Source organism: Peromyscus californicus, unplaced genomic scaffold, assembly GCF_007827085.1.
Source record: "Peromyscus californicus insignis strain IS unplaced genomic scaffold, ASM782708v3 Scaffold_1__1_contigs__length_55948999, whole genome shotgun sequence".
Classification (NCBI taxonomy): Eukaryota; Metazoa; Chordata; class Mammalia; order Rodentia; family Cricetidae; genus Peromyscus; species Peromyscus californicus.
The window spans coordinates 50,667,358-50,692,414 of NW_026294492.1; the positions used below are offsets into that span (position 1 = coordinate 50,667,358).

The 25,057-nt window shown below is 55.2% G+C and overlaps 3 protein-coding genes across 4 annotated transcripts; 1 reads left to right on the forward strand and 2 right to left on the reverse strand.

The window, feature by feature from the left end:
- Positions 1-622: 622 nt before the first annotated feature.
- Positions 623-4,685, forward strand: Tmigd2 (transmembrane and immunoglobulin domain containing 2). Its single transcript, XM_052745647.1, has 5 exons — positions 623-665; positions 1,656-2,015; positions 3,590-3,625; positions 3,706-3,825; positions 4,037-4,685. Exons 1-5 carry the CDS (start codon positions 623-625, stop codon positions 4,270-4,272), a joined length of 795 nt encoding a protein of 264 aa, XP_052601607.1. The 3' UTR covers positions 4,273-4,685.
- Positions 4,686-5,967: 1,282 nt separating this feature from the next.
- Positions 5,968-12,807, reverse strand: Shd (Src homology 2 domain containing transforming protein D). 2 transcript variants are annotated; one of them, XM_052746914.1, is made up of 7 exons: positions 12,056-12,807; positions 10,921-11,260; positions 9,710-9,818; positions 9,457-9,633; positions 8,621-8,729; positions 8,270-8,389; positions 5,968-6,418 (listed from the first exon to the last, which is right to left on the reverse strand). In XM_052746914.1, the coding sequence occupies exons 2-7, from the start codon at positions 11,197-11,199 to the stop codon at positions 6,229-6,231; spliced, it is 984 nt and encodes a 327-aa protein (XP_052602874.1). In that variant the 5' UTR covers positions 11,200-11,260; positions 12,056-12,807; the 3' UTR covers positions 5,968-6,228. The 2 variants fall into 2 exon arrangements, with proteins under 2 accessions (XP_052602874.1, XP_052602875.1); XM_052746915.1 differs by having other exon boundaries at positions 5,975-6,418; positions 9,710-9,815; positions 12,056-12,804.
- A 610-nt stretch (positions 12,808-13,417) lies between these two features.
- On the reverse strand, positions 13,418-23,887 carry Yju2 (YJU2 splicing factor homolog). The gene is made up of 8 exons (XM_052746916.1): positions 23,196-23,887; positions 21,542-21,642; positions 20,284-20,428; positions 18,917-19,051; positions 18,532-18,713; positions 17,876-17,996; positions 16,213-16,339; positions 13,418-15,272 (listed from the first exon to the last, which is right to left on the reverse strand). The coding sequence occupies exons 1-8, from the start codon at positions 23,217-23,219 to the stop codon at positions 15,166-15,168; spliced, it is 942 nt and encodes a 313-aa protein (XP_052602876.1). The 5' UTR covers positions 23,220-23,887; the 3' UTR covers positions 13,418-15,165.
- Positions 23,888-25,057: the final 1,170 nt, after the last annotated feature.

Genomic DNA, 25,057 nt, shown 5'->3' on the forward strand with positions numbered 1-25,057 from the left:
GGGACCCAGGAACTGGGGCAGAGGGATCTTAATGTATTGATTGACTTTTTGAGAAGTGTCTCATTGCCCAGATTAGCCTCGTGCTCCCTATATAGCCAAGGCTGCCCTTGAACTCGATCCTCCTGCCTCCACCTCAGCATCACTGGGATGACCGGTGTGCCCTACTATGCCTGTTTTGTGGGGTTCTAGGGCTGGAACCCAGGCCTTGCACTCGCTGGACAAGTGCTCGGCTCAATGAGCCCAGCCCCGGGCTCCCTCATCTGGCACTCATTCCTTGCTGTCCCTCTGTCCTACACTCTGTTGTGGCTCTTCCTCTGTCCTCTGCAGTATCTTCCAGAGAGATTTCCACTCCCATGAACCCAGTCTCTACACCCACAGACGGATGCATACTTCCTTTTTGATGTAGAATGCTTTGGGGGAAACTGAGGCACAGGGTGGAAGGAACTGGATCCTCTTTCCCCACAGCCTGAAACACAGGATGTATGTCTGCCTGCCCTCTGTGTTTCTCCGCCCCCCATGTCACCTCAGTGGGGGTGGGGTGGGCGCTGTGACAGGAAGAGTGTGTGTGGGGGCTGGGCGACCCGGGTGCAGCAGGGCGAGCCTGGGACCTGATGGTTCAGGGATGGGCTCTCCTGGTTGGGCATTCATCTTGCTGCAGCTCTGGGGTGAGTACCTGGGGGTCCCCACCTTGTACACCACCTCCTGCTGTCTAGCCCTCTTCAGCTGCCTGATCCCCCATCAGAACCACCCTGAACTTCTGGATGCTTGGGCCCTTACAGGGTCTCCGGAGGAACCCAAACCATGACCTAAACACTGGCCCCAGGCTGTGGGGACCAGAACCAGCCTCTGGCCCGCACACTCTTGTGTTCATTTGAGACAGGATCTTGCTTTTGGGGGTCAGGTTCCCACTATGTAGCCCAGGCTGGCCTGGAACTCAGAGATCTGTCTCTGCCTCTGGAGAGCTGGTATTAAAGGTGTGTGTCACCATGCTCCACAAGAGATTTATATATATGGGGTGTGTGTGCATGTGAGTGCAGGGGCCCCCAGAGGCCAGAGGTGTGGGGTCTCCCGAAGCCTCAGTAACCACCAAGCCATTGCCAGCGCCCTCCCCTCCCCTTCACCATGTGGGCTGTGGGGGATGGAACTCAAGTCCTCAGGCTTGGCAGCAAGTGACTTTACCAGCCAGTGTACTGGCCCCAATGTTGGTTATGTGTGTGTGTGTATGCATGTCTAGGTGTATGTATGTGTGTATGTATATGTGTGTATATGCATGTCCATGTGTGTGTATGTATTATGTATATGCATGTCTATGTGTGTGTATGCATGCCCATGTGTATATGCATGTCTATGTGTGTATATGTATGTGTGAGTATGTATTTGTATGTGTATTTGTGTGTGTGTGTGTATGCATAGAGGCCAGATGTTTACCCCCAGAATCTTCCTCAGTCCATCTCCACCGATTTTCTGAGATCCAGTCTCTCCTTGGCCAGAGGCTTGCCTGTGGGAACAACTGGTAGAGAGCTCTTGGATAATCCAGGCTCTGTGTCCCCAGCACGGGGTGACACCACCACGCTCCGTCTTCTTCAGTTCTAGGGACTCGAACTCAGGCCCTCATGGGGCTTGCTAGACTTGTGTGACATGTGTGTCTTTCCTAGGCCTGCAGGGAGCTGTGAGCCTGAGCGTGCAGCAGTGGCCCCCGAGGGTGGAGGTGACACAAGGCGGCGAGGTGTCGCTGTTCTGCGGGGTGAAGCAGAGTCAGTCCTGGGAGAGGCTGCGTGTGGAGTGGGTCCGGAACAATGTCGTTTTTTGCCAGCTGCTCATCTCCAATGGCAGCCTCAACCCTGGGGGCTGCAGGTCTCGGGGACAGCTGTCCTGGTGGCCTCCCGCAAACCTCAGCCTGTGGCTGGACCACGTGAGCCTTAACGACAGCGGGGACTACGTGTGCCAGGCCACCCTGGAGATCCCCAAGTTGCAGAAGGCCAAGGGCAACGGGACCAAGGTCCTGGTAGAGGCAGGTATGAACAGGATGAAGCAGCATGTGGGTGGGGGAGGCTTTGGAATCCCCAGACTCCCGAATTTCTGGTTCTGAGTATAAACTTGCCCACAGCACACTTGCAACACCAGCACTTGGGAAGCTGAGGCAGGAGGATGCCAGACTGAAAGCTAGGTTGGGTTCCATAGCGAGTGAGAGAAAGAAAAGTAGCAGGCAGTGAGGCCAGAGGGTCAGAAGCTCATGGCCAGCCTGGGTTACATGAGATCCTGTCTCAAAAAGCTGTGCAAGGGGATGGAGAGGCAGCTCAGGGGTGAGAGCACTGGCTGCTCTTGCAGAGGACCTGGTTCAGTTCCCAGTACCCACGTGCCAGCTCACAGCCAATGGTCACTACAGCTCCAGGGGACCCGCCGCCGCCCTTCTGGCCACCATTGGTACTGCATGCATACATAATCAAACATAAAAATAGTCATTTTGAAAAATGGCAGACCTGTCGTCCTTGGCACTTAGGAGGCTAGCCTGAGCTACAGAGGGAGACCCTATCTCGATATATAATAGAAGAGCCAGGTGTGGAGCTTTCTGGAGGGTGAGCTTCAGTGGGATGTGGCAGCACTTACCTGTTATCCTACTGCTCACGGGAAGCTGAGGCAGCCCGAGGATTGCCAAGAGTTCAACACCAGCCTGGGTTTCACTGTCTCAAACAAAACAAAGGCAAACCCCACTGTGTTCAGCTTGGTTGCCCTGGAACAAGGTGCACATTCCTCCCTGTCTGTCATGGCAGGGCCTTTTGGGACCCAGTAGCCTTGGCCTGGCACCGACTCAGTGGTTCCTGCTGGTCTGTGTTGTGCTAGCTCCTGTTTGCCAGGATGGAGCACCCGGTGTGTTCTTCTCCAGCTGGCAGGGAGACCTTGTCATTGCGGGAGCTGTGTTCTGGCTGTGTGGCTCATCACCACCAGCCTGAGGAGTAGCCAGTTAGCATGCTGCGGGGGTGGGGAGCAGCTGCACCCAGCTGGCTTCTCTACCCCCAACAGCTTCCAGGGACCCCTGCTCACATCAGCACCTGCAAGAGGAGGGTTTGGGGGTGACCCACCTTCTGTAAGTCCTAAGATTGATTGTGGATCCTAGCAGTCATATAGACCTGGACTCCAGCCCTGTGTGTTCATTGATTGGCTATCTGACCCGGGGCTTGAGCTCCAGCCCCGTCACCTGTCCTGCCACACACAGCTGTGGGCTTTCCTGTCTTGGCAGAGTGAATTCAGAGTGATGGCGTTTAGTGTACTTTGTACTAAGATTTGGGGCTTGGATGAGAGGTAGAGTGAGGGGCTGGGGGCAGAAGTCATTTGGAGGAGAGAGGGTCTCAAGAAGAATTTGGAGCTACCACGGATAGAATCCCTAGTTTGCAGTTAGACCTCACCCCACTGATAGCCCAAGAAGACTGTTATACTCACTCATTTTCAGAAGAGGACACTGAGGGTCTAGCTGGACACCCGCCTAGCCGAGCCTGCCAGGTTCAGTGTCCTGAGGCGGGGAGGAGAGGTGGAGCAGGTGTCTGGGCTCCACAGTGGTCATTCTCCTGAAACAGGAACCTCTTCCCTGCAGGTGGCCTCCCTCTGAAGGAGACCTCCCACCCTTCAGGTGAGCCCTTCCCCTCCTCCCACCTGCCCTACCCTGCCTGCCCCTCCTCCACAGACAGTCCCCTCTGTCTCCCCACCCAGGGCTCCTGTTGGCGCTTCTGGTGGCTGGGGGTGTGGTGGCAGCCTTGGTGGTGCTGGGTGCTGTGTTGTGGGGTCTCAGCAGGTGTCGTCGGGAGGACTCGGGGGAGAGCACCTGCCCAGGTGAGTCTTACGGGTGCTGAAGGAATCTCTGTACATGGTGCTACCGCCCAGGTGTGGCAGACGTCGGACTGCAACACCTTGCCAAGGAGGCTGGGGGTGCGGGCGGAGGCGGAGGCTGCGTAGCAGGGAAGGCTGGCCCCGCCCTGTGCCAAGACAGCTGGGGCCACTCCTAATTCACTGTCGCCTTTTGATTTGTGTCACCTGCCCCCAGAGAATTCTTTCTACAGCAATGTCCTCTTCCGGCCCCGGGAGAGTCCACGCAGGCTTCGGGACCGGCCTAAGGAGAAGGACACAGCCAGGGACCAGAGAGCCCAGGCCATCTATCTCACCACCTTCCCCAAGCCTGCCCCGCGCCAGCAGCTTCCTGTCAACAAACCCAGCCCCGGGCCCAGGCCTGGCCACGCCATCTCTGCCCACTGTGAGTCTCTTGCAAGCCCTAGGAAGTAGGGACAGGCCACATGCCAAGAGGGATCCTGGAAGTCGAAAGAGGCTTTGGAGACCCCTGAGAACCCAAAATGGACCTGGACAAGAGCTATGTGAGGGTGTCGCTGTTTCTATAAGGAGAAGGGGCGTCCGACAGCTACAGGCTGAGATTAATGACATGACCCAGGGACTGTTAATAAAGGCTCCTTTAAATACTGTGCATGGAACCCAGAGCCTCAACCATGCTATGCAAGTGATTTACTGCTGAACCACACCCCATCCTCAATGGGAGATTCTAGGCGGGGCTCCACCCCTGACCACGCCCCATCCTCATTGGGAGATTCTAGGCGGGGCTCCACCCCTGACCACGCCCCATCCTCATTGGGAGATTCTAGGCGGGGCTCCACCCCTGACCACGCCCCATCCTCATTGGGAGATTCTAGGCGGGGCTCCACCCTAACCACGCCCCAGACCCTCACTGGGGGATTCTAGGCGGGGCTCCACCCCTGACCACGCCCCAGACCTTCACTGGGGGATTTTAGGCGGGGCTCCACCCTGACCACGCCCCAGACCTTCACTGGGATTCTAGGTAGGTCTCCACTGATAATCATCCCTAGTTCTGTTTTTTCTCTTTACTTTGATACAAATTCCCATTATGTTGCCGAGGCTGGCCTTGAACAACCTCGAGGACCAATAACTGTAGTGACAAGCCTGCACAGCCAAGCTCAACTTTAACAAGGCTCTTCAAAGACGCAAAGCTAAAGCCTGTGGCCGTGTTGGTTGTGGTGCTACCAATAATGAAGTCATTTGTGGGTTCCAGGGTTCCTGGAGATGGCCTGGCATCACACTTTGGCCAGGAAGAGTCTGCTCCATTTTTTATTTTTCCTTGTTTTCGAGACAGGGTTTCTTGGTGTCCTGGAACTCGCTCTGTAGCCCAGGCTGGCCTTGAACTCGTAGAGATCCCCCTGCCTCTGCCTCCTGAGTGCTGGGTTAACCTGACTGACTGCCTTATATTTTTATAATAGGGGCTAGAGCAATGGCCCAGCAGTTAAGAGTACAAACTACCCTTCTGAGGACCGATTCCCAGCAGCCACTTCTGGAAGCTCAGAACTGCAGACCCCATACAGGCACACACGTGTACTTACCCACGCACATTTCGATTATAATGTAATTACATAATTCCCCGTCTTCCCTTGCTTTTACATGTCCAAGGAGCAGGGAGTCCACACTCAGGCCTGGATAGCCCCTTCCCACTCAATGGACCACCAGATGGCTTCCTCTCCAGCCAGGAGTGTTGAGGGTCAGAGCTACTAGCATGTACCATGGTCCTGTCCTGCCCAATGTCACCTTGAAGTGACAAGGACTGCTGCTGTCTCCCCTCCCCCACACCCCTCCCGTGGACTTCCCAGGGGACAGATATCTGCTCTGCCTGGCAGGCCAGAGGCCCAGCTGCAGGCTGGGATGAGGCGACGCTGTTCCCGCCCCTGGGGACATTTAGCCTCTAACCCCAGCTGGGTCTCTGTGACAAAGGCTTTGTCATTCACTGCTCAGTCCCCACAGGCATCTATCTGTGCTTGCCATGGCTTTGGGAATGCTCCGAGGTCTGAGGTCTGGGCGGTTGCCTGGCCTCTCCCCACAACCCCAAAAGAATAGCAGGGAATGACAAGGTTTTAAAATTCATTGTTATTACATTTATTTATTAATTTATGGTGTGTGACTTGTGTGTGTAAATCAGAGGACAACTTGCAGGTGTCTGCTCTCTGCCCCGGGATTGGAACCCCTCAGGCCTGGAAGCAAGAGCCTTTTTTTTTTTTTTTTTTTTTTTTTACCAGTCAAGCCCACTCACAGGTTTGGTTTGGTCACAGAGAGGGGTCCCTGGAACTCCCCCCCTCAAAAGGACATTATATTTGGCTTGGAGGGAGTCTGCATTGTGGGTCCCCCTGTCCTCTTTCTGACCTGGCAGCCAGTGTGCCGGGTCCCTCAGGAGCTCTGGCTGCCAGTGACAGGGTAGAGCAGCGCTAGGTGCTCGGCGCCCTGTACAGGCAGCGGGCGGGCACTGTAATGCAAGACCAGCTCGGGCACGCTGGGGAAGGGCCCACTGTGCTGGCCCAGCACCACCTGGTTCTCCCGGGTCCACGTGAACTTCAGGTGCATGGAACCCTGGCTGCTCCTGTGGGTCAAGGCAGAGCTTCAGTCCCCCAGACCCACTCATCTCTCCACAGCCACTTTCCCACAAGTGCACGGTAGGTGCTGGGCCTCCAGGGACACCTCTGGCAGCCCCACCCAGCGCCTCTCCGAAGGACAGGACGACAGTCTCAGTGACTTCCTGACCTCCATGACTCTGTAATGTATCTTTCCCTTTGAAGCTCAGTTCTGGACCAGTTAGAGGGACCAGAGAGTAAAGGCGCTTGTAGCCAAGCTTGCTGACTTGAGTTCGATTCCCCAGGACCCACATAGTGGAAGGTGAGAACTGAACCCCCAAAGTTGTCCTCTGACCTCTACACCCACACATGCACAAAAGTAAATGAAAAATCGCAGCACTTGAGAGGCAGAGGCTGGCAGATTGCTACAAATTCAGTACTAGCCTGGTCTACATAGTGAGTTCTGGGCCTGGCAAGGCTATATCGTGAGACCTCCTCCTCATAATAAATAAATGTATTTATTTAATCCCAGTGCTTGGGAGGCAGAGGCAGGCAGATCTCTGAGTTCTTCTAGGCCAGCCCGGGCTCTGCAGTAAGACCGCTTCCTACCCTGCTCACCCTGGCCCTGATGGCTCCAGCCCAGACCCAGTGTCACTTCTGTAAAAGTCCTCCCTCACTTCCTCTCATCTTCCACAATCCCATTTTGGAACCTGAGTTCATCTGTGCCCGCGCCCCAGCTCCTAAAGGAGACCCTGGAATAAAGGCAGGCGTTCTAACAATGTTGAGTCAATGAAGAGGCTAGCTCTACTCCTATTGCCCCCTTTTAAAACTATCTTGTACATGATTTAGTTATGTATATGTGCATTGGGAGTACACATGTGGAAGTCAGAGGACAGCTTGTGGAGGTCATTTCACTACTTCACCATATAGGTCCTTGGGATTGAACTCAAGTTCTTTAGGCTTGGTGGCAAGCACCTTTATCCACTGAGCCATCTTGCCAGCCCAGATTTATATTTTATTTATTTATTTATTTATTTTTTAAAGATTTATTTATTTATTATGTATACAGCATGTATGACCAGAAGAGGGAGCCAGATCTCATTAGGTGGTTGTGAGCCACCATGTGGTTGCTGGGAATTGAACTCAGGACCTCTGGAAGAGCAGTCAGTGCTCTTAACCTCTGAGCCATCTCTCCAGCCCCAGGTTTATATTTTAACACATGTGTATGTGTGTGCGCACAGTACCCATAGTGGCCAGAATAGGGTGTCATATTCCTTGGGGCTGGAATTACTGGCTGTTGTGAGCCGCTTGATGTAGGGGCTGAACCCAGGTCCTCCCAAAGTACAGCAAGCACCCTTAACCACTGAACTGGCTCGCCAGGCCCTTCCCCCGCTTTTATTGAGACAATCTCATGTAGTCCAGTATATCCTCAAATTGGGTGAGTAGCTGAGGCTGAACTTGAACTGATCCTCCCGCCCCTCATCCCCGTATCCCGGTGCTGGGATGACAAGTCGTGTGGTGCTATGGTGGACTCACACTTTAGGCATCTTAAGGAACCAGAGCCTCAAACTCTAGTGCTTTCTAGAACATTGTGAGAATCTGCCTTCACACAGACCCTCAGGGCTGCATGTCAAGTTTTGGACAGAGCCATTCAAAAGAACCTTGGGCGCTGGTTCCCTGAACTTCCCGAGGTTTGGATCTCTTGCTAGGGAGGCGTCCAAGCTAGCTCCCTGTAGGGCCCATTTAGCCACTGGCCCAGGAGCCCCACGAAGCCGCCTGAAAGCCCTCCCACTTTCCAGAAATCCCCACCCACTGGCCTGGAAGCCCCACCCACTGGCCCAGGAGCCCTATCAGGGTGCGGCACTGAGGCTGGGTCTCACCTGAGGGACAGGATGCAGTCCTGAGCCCTGGTCTCACTGAGCCGCACTAGGTAGCTGCCTTCTTTGCAGAGGGACAGAAGGTTCTCGGCCTCTGTACGGCTCAGGGGCCCATGAAACCACCTGGGAGAGGAGACAGACACCTCCAGTTGACTTTACACACCTGGGGGCCGAAGGAAGGACCCCAGGGCACAGCGAGACAATTCCCTTGGACATGCTGAGTGGGGACCAGCCTGGGCTACATGAGACCCTCACCAAAGAAATGAATGAATGACTGAGTGAGTGAATGAGGCCCCAGCTCCCTTGCAGTTCCTGGGTCCCTGGGGCCACCCCTCCTCCAGCATCTGCACTCACGGCTGCTTCTCCAGGGTCAGGGCTGCGTCCACGCGCTCCGCAGGCTGCGGTCTCCGAGGCTCCTTGCTCGAGCTTGGGGTCCGTTCCCAGTCAGGACCATCAAACTGTACTAGGAGAGGAGGGTGAGAGGTTAAGTCCTGCCTACACAGAGGGCAGGAATGGAACCAATGTAACCTCAACTTGGGGCAGCCTATCAGAGCCCAGGAGATGGAGGTGGAGTCTACGGTAGGACAAGATTGACACAGGAGCTGTGATTGGTCTTTGGGAACGAAGGGCGTGGCCACCCAGAATTCAGATACCATGGAAAGGGCGGGACATTGCCTTGACTGGCAAATCAGAGCACAGGGGGTGTGGCCAACAGGAATGGGTTGCAAGTTTGTAATTGTCATTCCCTCAGCCGGTAAAGGTACCTGTGGGTAAGCAGAACTACCTACACAGTGGAAGGGAGCACTTGTTAAAGTCATGGCCCCATCTCTTCTGGACCTGCGTTATTTGATATTCTTTGATATTGACCCTGTTATCCTCTTACTCTATTTAGCGAGGAAATGTCTGACTCCAAGTCTACCAAGTGACAGCTCCTAAAAACCCCTTGCTGCCTTTCACCAGCTCCCACACAATTGAGTGCGTTCTAGTATTTAGTCTACAATCACCCTGTTAGGTTGGTTCTATAATGACCACAAGTCCAGTGTGATGATGACACAGCCATGTCTCTTCCAAGACTACACAGAACGGGGTCGGGGGGAAAAGGGGGAATTTTCTATGGGGGAGAATTGACGTTAGTGAGAACTGAGGCAGTGGAGGGAGGAGGCCTGAGAGGGGCCTGAGCTTGAGCATACCTGCGAAGGCCCTGGAGATGTGATCTTTCTTCCACTCCCAAGGCTGGTCATATTCATCCGCCGGCCTCTCGTCCTCCAGGGGCAGCCGGCTCTGGCCGGAAGACGCTCCATCTTCCGGCTCTGCATTCTGTTCTTCATAAGGAGTATCGTAAAGCTGGACAGCTCTGCTTGGCCGTTCTGGGGTGGAGGAGACACTGGTCACCCTGCTCTCCTCTGCAGGACCGTGCCCTCATCCCCAGCCCTGTGAACTCACCACTCGAGCTTCTCCGAGCATCATAGGGCTCCATGTACCCATCATCCGGGGCTGGCGGCTGAGGCTGGGCATCGAAAGGGTCCGAGTACTCTGTGTCTGCTTCGGGCTGCTGGGAAAGGCTCAGGCTAGCTCTGGATGCCCCTGTTGTGTGACCCTGTACTCTCTGCCTGCCCTTGCTGGGCCGTTTCATATTTCTCAGAGGTAGGCTGGTTAGGGAGTCCCGGGCATCCTCCTGTGCCTGCCTCCCCAGTGCTGGCTTTATGAGCACACTCAGCTCTTTAAGTGGGTTCTGGGAATTCAAACCCAGTCCCCAGCCCCCTCTTGTATGGTTCTAATACCAGGCCCTAAGCCCTTAGTAAGGAGATAAGCCTGTTTCACAGGCGAAGAGACAAAAGCAGAGGTTAGGGACCTGGGCAGGGTCACACAGCTGGGGGGTATGAGGCAGGGTTTAATTCTAGTCTGTCTTGTCTCCCTGTGTCCCTTCCTCCTCTCATCTTGGCCCCTTCCAGAGGTTTTGGAGTCAGCAGGATTACAAGTTTTAGGCCAGCTTGGGCTGCACAGAGAGAACCTGTCTCAAAACCAAACCAAACGAATAGAGCCGTGGTTCTCAACCTTCCTGATGCTGCTACCCTTTAATACAGTTCCTCATGTTGTGGTGACCCCCAACCATAGGATTATTTTCATTGCTACTTCATAACTGTAATTTTGCTACCGTTACAATCGTAGGAAACATCTGTGTTTTCTGATGGTGTTACATGACCCCTGTGAAAGGGTTGTTGGACCCAAAGCAGGTTGCAACCAATAGGCTGAGAAACACTGCCATAGAAACTAACTAAGCAGGGCCGAAGCTCTGAGGGCAGAGCACTTGCCTAGCATGCACCAGGTCCAGCTTCTATCACACACAGCATAAACCTCGAGTGTGACACATGCCTGTCATCCTGTGACACATACTTGGGAAGTAGAGGCAGGAGTCTCAGGAGTTCAAGATCATCGCCAGCTAAGTAGTGAGTTTGAGGCCAGCCTGGGCTACCTTGGACCAAGTCTCACACAAAACAAAAACAGCGCCCACCCTTGGTCTTTCTGAATGGAGAATGGCTGGAGGGGGACGCTCGCTAGCCTAGAAGCTCTAGACTCCTTGGGGGCGGGGCGACATGATGTGGAGACCCTGGGATGATGGGGACGGAGCACCTGTGCTGGGCCCCACCACGCACCTCCTCCCCGGGGCTGGCCAGCAGGGCCTTGGCTCTGGCCATGTCCGCAGCCTCCACCTTGATCAGCCGGTGCCTGGGAGAGTCGTACTTGGAGTCCCCAGGCCCGGCGGGCTCCGGCTCGGGGCGGCCATCGGCGTCCTCGTAAGGATCCTCGAAGTCCAGGTCCTTCTGCTCTCGATAGGCCCGCAGGATGTCGCTCTCGGTGTAGTCGGGGGTGGGTGGCTGCGGCGGGGGCCTCCGGCCGCCAAAGCTCAGATAGTCCCGGAGCCACTTGGCCATCGGTGTCCCCGAAATAGGCTGGTGTCAGACCAGGCTTTCCATGCGTGCTCCGCAGCTCGTCCTGGGTGGGAGGAAGGAGGGGGAGACAAAAGGGATAGGAAGAAGGGAGAGGAGGGAAGAGGAGGGGGAGTGGGCTCAGAGCGGAGGGGACAGCAGTTGGTGACCCCAGCGCTGCAGGAGCCGCGCACTTTGGGGTCTGAGTTGTAGGCAACACAGTATGGTGTCAGCGCGGTTGTCTCCAAGAGCTCCACACACAAACTTGCCAGAGGCTGGGTCACCCACAGGGTCGTACTCCGGTGGGCTGCCGTCTGATCCCAAGGATCCAGCTGCCCTGATTCCTTAAATCCCCAATCATTCCCTTAACTCCCTTATCTCTTACCTGCCCCCCATTCCTTAACCTCTTATCCTTTAACCTCCCATCTCTTAACCTCCCAGATCCCTTAACCCCATCCCCTACTTCCCTATCCCTTAACACTCCCATCTCTTAACCCCTTATCCCTTACTCCTCCATCTCTTAACCTTCGGATCCCTTACCCCCCATCTCTTAACCTCCCCTTCCTTTAACCCCTGGATTCCTTAACCACCCCCGTACCCCTTAACTCTCGGATCCCTCACCCCCACATCTCTTAACCTCCCGATCTCTTACCGCAGCCATCTCTTAACCCCCGGGTCTCTTACCCACCCCCTGCCCCCACCCCCGCAACCTCTTAACCTCCCCAATCCCTTAACCGCCTACTGCCATCGCCACCGCACAAAGGGACATAAAACCCTGGGTCCCGGTCTGGGCTCCCGGGGCTGTGGGAGGGGCGAGAACACCCGCGTCCCACCGGGTCCCGCCCCCGCCCCAAGGACAGACCTGCAGACCTCAGACCTTCAGTCGCTCCGGGGCGGGGACTGCGGGACCCGGACCCAGGAGGGCCCCGAAGGAAGAGGCCACTGGCGCGGGGATCGAGTTGCCCTTGGGACCAGGGCGGGGAGGGGATTGGGCAGGAGACCGGAGCATCGCGCGGGGTCGCGGCTGGCGGTGGCGCGGGGCGGGAGGCGCCGTCCGTCACTGCCGCGTCCGTCGCTTTGTGGCGGGCGAGGGGGAGGGGCGGGAGGCGGCCGCAGCTGCGGGTCTGCCAGGGGAGGGAGGGGAGCGGGCTGGGACCCCAAGGGCTGCAGAGGGGGCTGGGAAGTGGGACCCCAAGGAGGGGAAGTGCGGAGCAGGAGTCAGCCAGAGTCGTCTGAACCACGGCCACGGGTCTAAGTGCCTTGGTCTTCCCAAACGGTAAAGGTGCAGGAAGCATTGACAGAAGAGTTACTGATGGGGGTGTCATGTAGCCCAGGGGGCCTACAACTCATTTGCAGCAAAGGATGACCCGAATCCCCGATCCTCCTGCCTCAGCCTCCCAGTGCTAGGGATGACACTAGGGGCTTCGTGCATACTAGGCAAGTGCCCTACCCACTGAGATGTTCAGGTCGAGGAAACTGAGGCACAGAGAAGCTATGTGTGTGGGTTGTTATTCGGGCTACCCATCCGTCAGTTTGTGCCTGGACATCTCGAGGGTGGCACTGGTCGTTCACTAAATGTGTTCATCCTCTCATCCACTATGAGCCCTGTTTTCCAGGTGGGGAAACTGAGGCTTACAGCAAGCACAGCATCCGGTGTTGGCTGTCCCCTGACCACTCGCAGCTCGTATCTCGGCCCGCTGAGTCCCTAGCGGTCACCAGAACACGCGGGCAATCGTCCCGTGTGCTGACGCAGGCGGTGGCAGCCAAGGCCATCACAGGCAAATCTCGTCCACCGCATGGAGGGGGGCTAATTGCGCGTGGCAGGAATGGCAATCAGCAGCCCTGAGGCGGAACCAAACGGCGCTTGACTTTCCCTCGCCTCCAAAGGGAGGGGAGTGGGGTGTGTGTGTATGTGTGTGTGTGTGTGTGTATGTTGGGGGGAGCAGAGAAAAGAGTCCGGATTTGATTTTCCGATGGAGACGGAGGTCATGGGCACCACCCTGGGACATCCTGCTGCATGAAAATGGGCATAGGCAGCCCCTGAGAATGTGTTCCACTGATTTGTGCCTACTGTTGCACCTTTTAGGAGTACAACCCAAGGGTCGGGGGCGGCTGAGAGGGGAGTGTTGGCCCAATACTGGGAGTTGGGGAAGAGGCTTGGGTCCCACATCCAGCACCTTAAACCCAAATGAAAACAGAAAGGAAAATACGGGGAATGCATGAGTGGGTTAGAAAAGCCATGTAACCTGCTGCACTCTAGTTCCAGAACATTCCACCCCCATGTCCCGGCCAGCCCCCATGAATCCGTCCTGTCTCTGCAGCAGCTGTTCTGGACATTCTGGTCGGTCGGTGACATGCAATGGAGCTGTGTGACTTCCCTCACGCAGCAGCATACAGCAGCGCACTGGGGTCTCCCTGACTGTCCCTCAAATCTGGGAAGAAGTGTGCCAAAGCACGGGGACAGGAGGGGAGGTACATTGGTCTACAGTGGGTCTGTGAGGCTGGGAGCCAATGCCTTTAGTCTACAGAGGGAGACCCACTCAAAAAGTCAAAACCCAAGGAGCCAGGAATGTGTAGGGAACCAAAAGGCCCCAGCCCCTAGGGAGGCAGGTCTTGTGTAGTCTGATGGCAGATGCAGGGCTTGCCCTGAGAAGCCTCCCATCTGAAGGTGCTGTAGAAAGGCTTCCTGTCTACTGTGGGGCAGGCAACCCACTGCACCCAGCCTAAGGGAGGAGGCGTGACCCAGCCTTCAGTGGTCCCCAGTCAGATGAAGTACACAGTTACTTCTGTGAGCCACAGCCTGAGGGAGGAGGCGTGACCCCACCTTCAGTGCTCCCCAGTCAGGTGGAAGTACACACCTGCTTCCCTGGGCCACAGCGGGGGGCGGGGGGTGGGAGGCGGAATGCAAGTCATTGACTTTCAAGGTCCCCAGTCTGGGGGGAGGTCCAGCTGCTTCCCAGTGCTCCAGTCTGCTGGAGGCACAATGGTGTCTGGGGTAGAGGACTGGCAGATCCGACTGTATCAGCCGCGCCTTCCACCCCCATGCAGCTGATGTGTTACAGCACAGGGGCCAGGTTTGTGACCAGCAGGCAGGCAGAGAGTCATGGGGGGACAGGTGGTGGGGTCAACTCTATCCTGGTTGCCAGGGGCCCCCAGGGAGCTGATGGAGGAGATAGCGGATTAGACCTGACAGTTCCAAGGACATGATGACAGCTGCAAAGCTGGGGAAGCCAAAGTGGGGGTGGGGTGGGGAGGGTTTCAACCAAACCCCAGGGTGCCACTGATGTGCCCTTGTTCTTGTCTAGGGGAGAGGTTTGAGGACTCAGGGGGTTAGAGCCAAGAATTCCAGGGAAAAGCAGACTCCAACACCAACATTTCAGGCATAAGATCAGCTTGGTGGTTCACTGGGGAGGTGGAGGCTGGTTGGGGCTACATGTGCCTGTCTCTCCACCGCCACTCTGTACCAGGCTCCCCGTGTTCTACACAACAGATTCAGCCTCGGCAGTTTTTTTACAGTACCAGAACAATGCAATGCTAAATTGTGAAGGAAGGACATGTGCTGAGGGTCCAGGCCCAGGCTGGGTGTGTGGCCGTAATCCCAGGTGAGCGTTAAGACCTGGTTATACACTCGGGCAGGGTCGCTTGCTGGTCCACATGGTTGTCAATTGATCTTCTTTCTCACACAGTATTGTGTTGTGGATGGAGCCCCAAGCCTTGTTGGGAGATGGTCCCCAGGGACCCTGCCCCATGTCAGATAGTGTTCAGATTTGTGGCAGGAAGGGGTGGGGCCAACAAGCTCGCCATAGCGCAAGGAGTGGACCAGGCTGTCCATCCTGGGGCGCCTGGTGCTGAGGGACACTGCCCTCCATCCCTGCCAGGATCCACAGCAGACATTGTCACGAGGTGTTTGCTGAGGGTGCCTTCCTTATTCCCATCTCTGGTTTCTTGGGTCTGTGATGCCACCGTGGGGGCTCAGCTGTCACTGTCCTCGCTGTCCCCATATGCACCCAGCTGGCTCAGGGAGGAGGCCCTGGGTGTCTGGGGTGCAAGGTTGACCGCCTTCCTGCTCTCGGGGGCACCTGTGAGGAGGGCAAGTTGATCCAGAGATGCAGGGCAGGGGGTGTGCCTGGGTTGGAGGACCTGTGACATGGTCACCCTAATCCTACATTGGGCCAGGGAGACCCCACCCAGGCAGATGAGTATCCACAGGACATAGGGACAGTGTCAAGGGCCAAGTGCCCTCATGACTGAGACCGGCTATGTGGCTGCAGGCAGTGGGTGAGCCTCTCTGAGCTTTAGGATCTGCCTCTGAAAAGTGCCAATAGCGGCAATGACAGCTGTGTCAAAGATGTGTCAATCCAAGCTCGTCTCCACATACGGAGGAGCTATCCAAACTGTAGAAAGGACAGAGGCCGCAGGTCACATGGGCAGCACACCAGCTACAGCTACCTGGTGTCCCTTAATACTGTACAGACCAGTCACATGGTGAATTTAGCTATCATGTGACTTTGATTCCAGGCCTTTGCTCCTTTTATCTTTCTTTTTTATTCGAGACAGGGTTTCTCTATATAGCGCTGGCTGTCCTAGAACTCGCTCTGTAAGACCAGGCTGGCTTCAAACTCAGAGATCTGCCTGCCTCTGCCTCCTGAGTGCTGGAATTCAAGGCGTGCGCCACCACCACCACCTGACTTGCGGCTCGCCGCCCCCTCCTCTCCCCTCCCCCCGGAGCTGAGGACCGAACCCAGGGCCTTGTGCTTGCTAGGCAAGCACTCTACCACTGAGCTAAATCCCCAACCCCGAGACAGGGCCTAATGCAGCCCAAGCTGGCCTTAAACTTATGTAGCTGAGGCTGACCCCGAACCCCTGATCCTCTTGCCTCCATCTCCTGAGTGCTGGGTGAACCTCTGCCCATCGAGCCCTAGCCCCCTCTGGTCACTGGCTGCACCCCACCCACCTTATGAAATGTCTAGACGGTGCCAGGCACACTGTTACCACCCAGGGCTGCTGAAGGGGACTCACCTGTGGCAGGCATCCGGACCTGCTCTGAGCCCCCATTGGCTTCTGCCTTCACCTTCTTTGGCACAACCAAGCCGGCCAGCTGTGCCTTGCTGCCCACTGCCTCTGCCTTCCTCTTGGCCTTCGGCGCCTATGGGGAGCATGCACAGCTGTTGCCCTCTGGCTTCCCTGACCTGGTCCTGTGGAGTCAGTTTGCAAAGTCTGCTGCAGCTCTAAATTCCTCTCTGGCTCCCAAGGTCCAGGGTGCTGTCTGAGGACTTCTCACCTGCTGCTCATTCTCATCCTGTGAACTCCTACCCACCCCTCAATACCCATCTCAAGTATCTTCCCTTGTGTGGTCTCAAGAACTGGAGTATATCCAGGGCCCATAGTTGGTTTTCTGACCACTGTCTCCCTAGTGCCACCAATAGCTCCTGGCACACAGCAGGTGCCCAGTCTGCAGCCCAAGCTGGCCCTGGCCTCCCCATGCGCTGATATGACAGGTGCAGGCCACCGTTATAGGGCTCTGGGGTGTGAAGAGGTGAGGTGTAATGTGCAGGCCTGTCACCCTAGCCCATGGGAGGTTGAAGCAGGACTGTGTGTGGGTCAAGGCCAGGATGGGCTGTGGAGTGTGACCTGCTTCAAAGAAAAACAAAAGCAATAGAACCAGAGGAAGTCTGAATTCCACATGGGAAGATCACAGGGGCCTGGGAAGAGAGCCCAGCCGGGTAGCATGCCTGCCTGAAGAATGAGGACCAGAGTTCAAGACTCCAGCAGCACAAAGAGCTCCAGCACATGGCTGTAAGCAACCCCAGCACTGATGGGAGATGGGAGTTCAAGACAAGAGAATCCTGGGAGTCCGTGAGCCTGGTCCACAAGCTGTCACAAGAAGAGACTCTGTCTCAACGAGGGTGGGAGGGGAGGCCCCATGCCTGAGGCTGTCTGCTAACCTAAAAGCTGAGTGTGTGTACTAGCACTCACATCTGGATGCAGCCGGAAGAGGCTAGAAGGTACCAGAACCTTCAATAGCTGGGCCAGAGCTGCTGCAAAGTTCTGGATGCACCCAGGACCCTGATGACTTAGGAACACCCCTTCGTCCTTCACAGCCTGTGAGCCGGATCTTGGTTCTGTGGTCTTTTGTACTGTTCACTGTGCTCCCACGTGTGGAAGTCAGAGGCTGACACCCGTCTTCATCAAGTGATCCCCTCCTCAGTTTCTGAGGCAGGGTCTCTCAGTGACTTGCAGATCCTACTCAGCACAACCCAGGACCCTCCTACCTCCCTGGTGCCAGATCCCAGGCTTGTTTGTCTGGATCTGGCTTTATTTTTTGAAACAGGCTCTTGCCACATACATCAGGCTGACCTCAAACATGAGAGATCCACCTGCCTCTGCTCCCAAGTGCTGGGATTAAAGGCATGCATCACCATGACCTGGCTTTTAACGTGGCATTGGATCAAACCCCAGTCCTGTGCTTGTGGGGCAGGCACTTGACTGACTGAGCATCTCTCTGCTCTTGGTGGACTGTTTCACTGGCTACTCCCTCCCTCAGGCTCAGAAGCAGGAAGCAGAGTATTAAAGCCACACTGTGGGCTGTCTGTCCTGTCGTGAACAGTAGTCCCACTGCCCATGGCTTCTCCTGTGGCCGCTCAGCCTGGGCACCCACACCCCACACTTTGGCCCTACCCACCTCATCCAGGATGGCTGTGGGGTTGGGTCTTGCTGTTGCCCGTGGTCGGGAAGGCGGAGCTTCATCTTCTGAGTCAGAATCCTCCAGAAGCCTGCGGTGGCGAGCCTCCTCCAGCAAGGCCCTATGGGATGGACACAGTGAGGACCAGGTATAGTCCCCAGGGGTCTCTGCTGCAGCAGTGAGGGGCCGCTGCCTCTTCCTGCTCTCAGAGGGCTAGGAACACGAGGGGGGGGGTGTTGATGCTAACAGTTTTGAGGGCAGTGGCTCTGGGGCTGAGGATTTGGCTGGCACACTTGAGGCCCTGGGTCCATACCCAGCACCACAAAAGTAAGTAAGTATATAGAAGCTGAGTGCAGAGGCACATGCCTACCACCCCAGCTCTGAGGAGGTGGATGAAGGAGGGTCAGGAGTTCAAGGCCATCCCTGGCTACTTAGTGATTTTTGAGGCCAGTCTGGACTACAAGAGACACTGTCTAAAACAACAAACCCACCGCTGTAGGACTGAGATGAAAAGCCAGTGATGGTCATGCAGCACTGGATCCCAAAGGTCCTAGCAGCTGGGTCTCAGTTGTGTCTGAGGGGACAGAACAAGATGGGGATCTGAGCTGAGGGGAGGGGCAGCCATGGAAAGATCCAGAAGGGCCCGGGCTGCTCACGCAGTCTCGCGCTCGTCTTCCTCCTCCTGCTGCTGTCGCCGCTGCTCCTGCGACAGGCGGTGCTGCAGCAGCATGGCCTCAAAGTCCACGTGCGCCTGCCGCTGGTTCAGGTCCTTCAGCTCCTGCAGGTTTTCCAGCACCTCCATCTCCAGCTTCGAGTCCTTCGTGCGGTTCTCTAGGACCTGGGGGTGCAGAGGCGGGTGAGGGGGCGTGGGGGCAGGGGGTAGGGGTGGGAGAGGAAATAGGGGAAGGTGAGGAGCCCGGGTGGAGAAGGAGGTGCGCAATGGCAGGTGAGGGGCATGTGGGACCACCACGTGAGGGGTGTAGGGGTGGGAGAAGGGAAGGGGCAGGGGAGGGGTACAGGGTGCTATGGCCGAGGGCTCACCTTCATGGGGTTGTTCAGCTCCTCATCCTCCCGCTCCTTCTGCACACGCTTCTCCTCCTCCTCCAGGAGCTTCTCAGCCTGGAAGTTGCGCGTGGCCCCATGCTCCATGGTGTAGTCCGTGTTCTCTGGGTCTGTCTGCGAGCAGAGGGGAGGGGACAGCCGTCACTGACGGCTCCAGGCAGTGGCCTGCGACGCTGTGTGCATTTCTCCATTCCCTCTGCCAGTCTCTTTTCTTTGCTTACTCCTTTGGTGGCTGTGGGCCTTCCCCCTAAAGCCACACCCTGTGGAACATTCTGTGGCCATAACGAAGATCACCTGACTCCTGGCCAAGGCTCCCATCCCCTCAGTCCCAGTTACTCTGAGCCTCTAGACCTACACTTTCAGGCTTCTGGCTGTGCCTTATCTTCTTGCTTATAAACTACAGAGACGACGCAATGTGGGGTGCGTCTGTCTGGGAGGTGGAAGCAGGGAGCTATAAAGTGAATGAGGCTAGCTTGGGCTACTGAGAACCTTGCTCAAAAAATAAGGGTATGAGGAGATGGCTCAGGGGTTAGAGCACTGGCTGCTCTTGCAGAGGTCTGGGTTCAGTTCCCAACAGCCACATGGCGGCCCATGACCACCTGTAACCCCAGTCCCAGGCAACCCAACACCCCTTCTGGCCTTTGAGGGCATCAGACACACAGACATTCCAGAGATACACACGTGAAATAAAAATATAACTTCTGCAAGCTTATGCTTTGTTCACTTTAACCAAATCTTCTTTTGAACTCACAGGAAAAAAGCGTACAGTGAAAAATACACCACCAACAACCAACCAAACCCACAGCTTCTAACAGTGCAGACCTGAGAAGAGAATTTCCCTTCTCCTGTCTTTCCCTGAATTCTCAGGTTTTTTGCCAAGTGCCTGTGAAGCCTTGGCTTCCATCCCAAAAAACACAAAAGAACAAAAGAACATCATGACTTTTAGTCAGATGTCGCTGTCATCCCAGCACCAGAAGTGGAGGCAGGGGGATCACGGTCACCCCGGTTACACAGGAGTTTGAGGCCAGCCTGTGCTAAATGAAACAGCAAATGAAGTCCCAGCACAGTACCGTCTCTCCTGGCCTTGCAGTACGCCACAGCCGGCACCCGTGCACCCCGCAGTACGCCACAGCCGGCACCCGTGCACCCCTGCAGTACGCCACAGCCGGCACCCGTGCACCCCTGCAGTACGCCACAGCCGGCACCCGTGCACCCAATCCCACACTCCCCACGTGCAGGTGGACAGGTTTTTCTGTGTGTGGGTCCCGCTGCAAGTACTTCCGCTCTGTACCTTTGTGGGGTATCCTCAGAGGGAAAGGTTGTGAATGAATGAAGGCAGCCCCTACCTTGAAGGTGATCTCGGCCAAGCAGCGTGTGCACTTGATGTAGAAGCGGAAGATGGGCAGGCCCAGGTAGGCCTCGTTCTGGACCGTTTCCTTGCGTGCATTGAACTTCTTCCCCTTGTAGATGTATTCTCCACATGTCTTACACCTGCAGCCAGGGCAGACACACGAGCGTCTCTGCACTCTGCTCCAACACCCGACTGCAGCATATGCACCTCCACGGGAGAACGGCCCTGCCTAGGTGTGTGGGGCTTCAGGGGACTGCAGGGTCCTATACCCTGGCCCCTCTTCCCTTCCTGCTGTGCCTACAAACACTTTTGGCTTGGCCCTACCTCATGGCCTTTGTTCTGCAGATCCCACGGCCTGAGATTCCAACACTTCCCTGACTGTGCAGCTGGCAGACCACTTGCCCTGCCTCATGTGCCCTTCTGTGACTACAAGAGGATGGGCATCATTCCCACTCCCCACTAGCCTGTGAGCATCATGAGGCTGGAGGCCGTGTCCTGGACCAACAGCAGGTACCTGACAACTGCCTGCTGGAGGAGCGCAGTGGTTTGAACAAGAATGGCCTCTATAGGGCCATACACTGGAAGGCCATACATCAGGAAGTGGCACTACTTGAAAGGATTCTGAGGTGTGGCCTTGTTGGAGGAAGCATGTCACTGGGGTTGGGCTGCGAGGTTTCAAGAGCCCATGGCAGGCCCGGTGTTTTTCTCTCTGCCTACGGGTCAGGATGTAGCTTCCAAATCCTTCTCCAGCACCATGCTGCCATGCCTGCCACTACACTCCCCGCCGTGACAATGGACTAAGGCTCTGAAATTGTAAGCGAGCACCAATTAAATGCTCTCTCTTCTAAGAGTTCCCATGTTCACAAGGACTAAGACAGGTGCAAATGAAGGAATGAAGATGATATACACCCAACCGGTCAACATGGACGGCCTCTCCATCCTCAGTGACCATAAGGAGTCATGATTTCCACACAAAATCAAGTGTGAATGGTTGTTAGATTCCGAGCAGGAGAAACCCCGGAAAGCGGGGGAGGGGTGGGATGAAGGTCTAGGGGAGGCTGGCGCCTGTCTAGGATGAGATGGGAGCTGGGGTCTGTGAGGAGGAAGAGAACCCCTGACATGAGAACTGCAGGCAGAGGTCATGGCTGGTACAAGGACCCTGCAGGGCCAAGTGTTACTCTCCATGAGGATAAGGATTTCGTCCTTGTTTGCTGTTTCTCCAGACTCCTGGCCTCACACCTCTGGGGATTCACCTCATGTTGAAGGGGGCCATCAGCCGAACCACATACTGCCGGTCCTTGGGTAGCTTGAGTTTCGGGATCTTTGATGGGTCGAAGTCAGGTGGGTAGTATTTCTGCAGGGAAAGGAGATGCTGTGGTTTTCCGCTACTCAGGTCCCACATGGGCAAAAATGGGTCTGGGAGCCATGTCAGGGGACCCAAGATACCCCAGTTTTAGGGATCTGCCCAGGATTCATCCTGTTCCTTCCTTCCCAGACATGGGCTGTTCGAAAAACAGCCATGAGAAGAGAAGTTGGGCCAGGGAGGAGGAGTGCACATCTTTCAGAACTTTCTCCCAGACAAATCATAGGGTGTGTGCATGCTGCTCCCATGTGCTGTCATGTGCCTTCCAGAGAAGGTTCTAGAGGCCCCGGATTTGCAGTGGGGGTGGACTCCTTTTGCCCAGTACATGATAAGACTCTAGATGTTCATGAGATAACTGGGGACCAGGCATTGTTAATGATGATGGTCTAGCCTGGACTAGGGAACCACACAAGAGACCATCCCAGGGTAAAATCTGGCCAGTGAATCTTTTCTCTGTGTGCTTGGGAGGCTAGAGTGAGCCACACAGGCAAAGCCACTCTGGGATCATGCCAACAGGCACACCAGCCATCCCAGCACCTGGGAGTGTGAGACAGGAGTGAGGGGGATGGAGAACAACAAACTCCCTTGCAAAAAAGGAACTGTGTGGACCACCAGGAAGGAGGCACTCTGCTTTGGGCACTTGCTGGCAGCCAGTCCCACGGGGAAGGGAGCTGTCTCCCTTGCTTGCAGAAAGCTTTGCCAAGACTTCAGTGGGACACTGGCATGGTGGTATACACCTGTCGACCCAGCACAGGATGATGCAGGAGAATTATGAGTTTGCAGTCAGGCTGGGTGCTGTACGCACGTGGTGCACAGACAGACATGCCGGCAAAATAAATAATAAACAAACAGACAAATAAATCTTTAAAAAGTGAATATGGCCCAGCGTAGGGGTACACGCCTTTAATACCAGCAATTGGGAGGCTCATATAGGTGGGTATGAACCCGAGGCCATTCTGGGAGACACAGTAAGACCCTGGCTCAAAACACACACAAAAAATCCAGGAAATGGCCGGGCGGTGCATGCCTTTAATCCCAGCACTCGGGAGGCAAAGCCAGGCGGATCTCTGTGAGTTCGAGGCCAGCCTGGTCTACAGAGCGAGATCCAGGAAAGGCGCAAAGCTACACAGAGTCACCCTGTCTCGGAAATCCACACCCCCTCAAAAAAATCCAGGAAATGGAGAGTAAAGTTCTTCAAGAGTGGAAACTGAGTCCCTGCGTCCCAGTCTGATATTTGCTTAACAAAAACTGGGTCCAACGCCCCAGAAAAAGCGACTGGATAGTTTCCTTTACAAAAAACCAATCGGATAAAGGGTTATATACTCCCCTCGCCTGGTGAAGACTGTCTTCTAAGCCGGAAGGGAAACAAAAGCTAACAACCCGCCCCAAAGAAATGTGATTGGCAAGAGCTTGGGAAGCTCCGCCCCACGGAAAACCGTTGAGGGGGGGGAAATTCCAAAGAAAAAACCGGAAGGAAGCGAGACTCTCCCAGAGCCCTCTGACGTCCAGCTCTCGACAGAAACTTCTAGATTCTGAGTACTTACGTTTAGAACTTTCCGTTCTGACATCTTCGCTTCCTCTCAGTCGCACAAGAGAGGGAAGCAGTTCGCCTTGGTCCTCTTGGAGTTTATCTGACCAGGCGCCGAGGTTCTCTTGACGTCACTTCCTTGGCTGTCTTACAGGATGTAGCTTACAGCCTTTAGCGTTCTCATTGGCTGCAATCGCTGTCGGTCAATGTCGCGAGTGTGCTTTCGTTCCCTTCCTGAATGCGTGTAGGTGAGGCAGTAAATAAAGGTTCCGGGAGCATCTTGATCGCGTATGTGCTTGTGCGCCTCGCTGGAAAGAGCGGAGAAAGCTACCTGGAGTCTATAAGGTTTTGTTCCGCACCGCTGCTCTATTGATATTGTTTGTTTTTGAGTCAGGGTCTCACTGTATGCCCTGGCTTTCCTGAAACTCACCACGTAGCCCAGGCTGGTCCCGAACTCATAGAGATCCTCCTGTCTCTGCCTTCCCAATGTTGAGATTAAAGAAGTGGCTGCCCTGCCCCCGCTCTGTTGTTTCTTTGTCTGTTCGTTTCTGATGCTGGGTATCGAACCCAGGGTCTTTGCACTTGCCAGGCAGGCATTCTACCACTGAGCTACTACCCAGCCCTCTAATCTTTTGAGACAGCCTCTTCCTATAATGCCCAGAGGGAGCTCTCTGTAGCCCAGGTTGGCCTTATTTTTGCAGCAATCTTACTGCAAGTATCTTGAGTAGCTGGAAATCAGTGGCCTGCCTGATTTTCATTATGGTTTTTTTTTTAAATTTTTTTTTCTCTTTTGTTAGACAGAAACTCACCATGTACTTGAGACTGTTCTTGAAATCTCAGTAATCCACCTGCCTCTGCCTCCCGAGTGCTGGGATTAAAGGCGTGTGCCACCACCGCCAGGCTTAGATGGTTTTTACATTTGCTTGTTTATTATTGTGCATACAAACTATGGCAAGTTGCTGTCATTGAGCCCCGCTCCCAGCCTTTCACCTGGGGATCCTAGGCAGGGCTCCCCCTTGAGCCACGCCCACAACTCTACTTTTCATCCTCCTTTTCTTATTCTTTTTGAGACAGGGTCTCCAGGCTGGTCTTTACCTTCCCACCATTCTTTTCCTCTCTCCTCATTTCGACAAGGCTGGTCTGCATCCTGTTTGGCCCTCAGTTGGGGGAAGCAGTTGTGTGTGTGTGTCCCCGCATTCACCTAATGATAACTCTCCTCCCTGTTTTCTCCCACCACGTGCTCCCTGATCCTTCCACCTTTAGGCATTGTACCACGTGGAATTCCTTCCCAGGCTCCTGAACCTTGAGCCACGTCAACTTCTTTTCATCATAAATGTCTTGTTTGGGGGTCGTGGGCACTCCAACACAGACAACCCACCACGTTGATTACTCAGCGGACAAGATGGACAAATGGCTGGAGAGGTGGCTCAATGCTCAAGAGCACAAGGGCTGCCTACCCAGCCGCAACACCGTGCTCCTGTAACTCCAGCTCAGGGCTCTGTCGCCCTCTTCTGGCCGCTGTACTTGATGGGTTTCATGATGTGGTTCACAATCAATCACCTGTAACTCCAGCTCCAGGAGATCTGACACCCTGTCTGGCCTCCACTGGGTGCCTGCACCCGTGTGCTTCTACATACAGACCAATACATACACATACCTGTAAAACAAAATAAATCTTGAAGTACAAGATTTATGGACACTGTAATACCACCGCATGCACATATTTGATAATAAAATATTTAAATTTCAAAAAAGAAAATTTTAATAATAATTCCTGTCTCGCGATGGTGGCAAACGTCTTTAATCCCAGCCCTCGGAGGCAGAAACAGGAGAGGATGTCTGTGAGTTCGAGGCTAGCCTGGTCTAGGACAGCCAGGC

What these genes read in the sequence shown, in the direction of transcription:
- Shd (XM_052746914.1), bottom strand. Translation starts at nt 11,199, where the DNA reads ATGGCCAAGTGGCTCCGGGACTATCTGAGCTTTGGCGGCCGGAGGCCC. An exon ending in CTGACCCTGGAGAAGCAGCC is followed by an intron (nt 8,390 to 8,620) that starts GTGAGTGCAGAT and finishes CTCCTCTCCCAG; the next exon opens with GTGGTTTCATGGGCCCCTGA. An exon ending in GACTGCATCCTGTCCCTCAG is followed by an intron (nt 6,419 to 8,269) that starts GTGAGACCCAGC and finishes CTTGACCCACAG; the next exon opens with GAGCAGCCAGGGTTCCATGC.
- Yju2 (XM_052746916.1), bottom strand. Translation starts at nt 23,219, where the DNA reads ATGTCAGAACGGAAAGTTCTAAAC. An exon ending in CAGAACGGAAAGTTCTAAAC is followed by an intron (nt 21,643 to 23,195) that starts GTAAGTACTCAG and finishes CTTTCCCTGCAG; the next exon opens with AAATACTACCCACCTGACTT. An exon ending in TGGCCGAGATCACCTTCAAG is followed by an intron (nt 19,052 to 20,283) that starts GTAGGGGCTGCC and finishes CTCTGCTCGCAG; the next exon opens with ACAGACCCAGAGAACACGGA.
- Tmigd2 (XM_052745647.1), top strand. Translation starts at nt 623, where the DNA reads ATGGGCTCTCCTGGTTGGGCATTCATCTTGCTGCAGCTCTGGG. An exon ending in GGAGACCTCCCACCCTTCAG is followed by an intron (nt 3,626 to 3,705) that starts GTGAGCCCTTCC and finishes CTCCCCACCCAG; the next exon opens with GGCTCCTGTTGGCGCTTCTG. An exon ending in GGGGGAGAGCACCTGCCCAG is followed by an intron (nt 3,826 to 4,036) that starts GTGAGTCTTACG and finishes ACCTGCCCCCAG; the next exon opens with AGAATTCTTTCTACAGCAAT.